Genomic DNA, 954 nt, shown 5'->3' on the forward strand with positions numbered 1-954 from the left:
CCCAGGCCATGCTGACCTCCCTAGAGGAGCTCGGGGTTGAGGAGGGAAGGAAAGCTTGCCGGGCTGCCTCCTGCTTTGCCTCTTAAATCCCTTATGGTGGAAGCACTTGCAGAAGTTGGGACCCGAAAACCTTTCCCATTCCACTCAGATTTATACCTCACACCCTTCTGCCACAGGCCACTTGAAGCTCACCAAGTCTTGGTTTCACTCCCTAGGGAGGAAGTACGAAGATTTTGCTTTGTCCTCCCCATCTGAATATATCACTGTGTATCGTGTTACTCTTTTTCTCCCAAGAGAGACAGTAATAATCAGCTTCGTCCTCAGCCTGGGCATTAGCAATATTCAGATAGTTGGTGGTTCCAGAGGCTGTCCCAGTAAACCGATCGGGGATCCCAGGTCCCCTGGTGCTGCTGCCATAAAGCACAACCTGGGGGGCCTGGCCAGGCTTCTGGCGCTGCCAGTTCAGATTGGCCCAGCTGCCGCCAGAACTTCTGGAGCAAGGGATCTGAACCGTCTGGCCCAGAGACACCGAGAGCGAGGCTGGCTGAATCACCGCTAGCTGCGATCGGACCCCTGCACATAAAGAACAGGAGGGTTACATTTGCGCTGGTCCCTCACATCTCATCCACACAATCATTCGGATGCTGAGAAGGCCCCATAGAAGCGGCCCTCTTGAGGGTCAGTTCTTCCCCCTTTACCTGCACAGGAACTGAGAACTGCCAAGTAAAAGAGGGGCCAGGCCATGGCGATCTCCCTGCAGGACTCTGGGCTTGCGGTGGGAAAGACGAAAGGAGAAAGGCCAGTGTGGTGGCTCCTCTCCCAGATCAGCACTTAAATCCCGCATGCATGCCGGGAGAACGACCCCCTCATGCAAATCCGCCCGGCGAGCATTGAGCCTCGAGCATCGTCTCTGCTCCCATGCCTGTCCCAGCCGAGAGTGTGTGATGCTCCAGC

At 55.8% G+C, this 954-nt stretch overlaps 1 gene segment (V, D, J or C); it reads right to left on the reverse strand.

The window, feature by feature from the left end:
- Nucleotides 1-211: 211 nt before the first annotated feature.
- LOC123033817 lies at nt 212-827 on the reverse strand. The segment is given in 2 exon segments: nt 212-573; nt 699-827. Coding segments are annotated over 2 exon segments (408 nt in total).
- Between the last annotated feature and the right edge of the window lie 127 nt (nt 828-954).

Source organism: Varanus komodoensis, unplaced genomic scaffold (genome assembly GCF_004798865.1).
Source record: "Varanus komodoensis strain SLA01 unplaced genomic scaffold, ASM479886v1 scaffold6757, whole genome shotgun sequence".
Taxonomy (NCBI): Eukaryota; Metazoa; Chordata; class Lepidosauria; order Squamata; family Varanidae; genus Varanus; species Varanus komodoensis.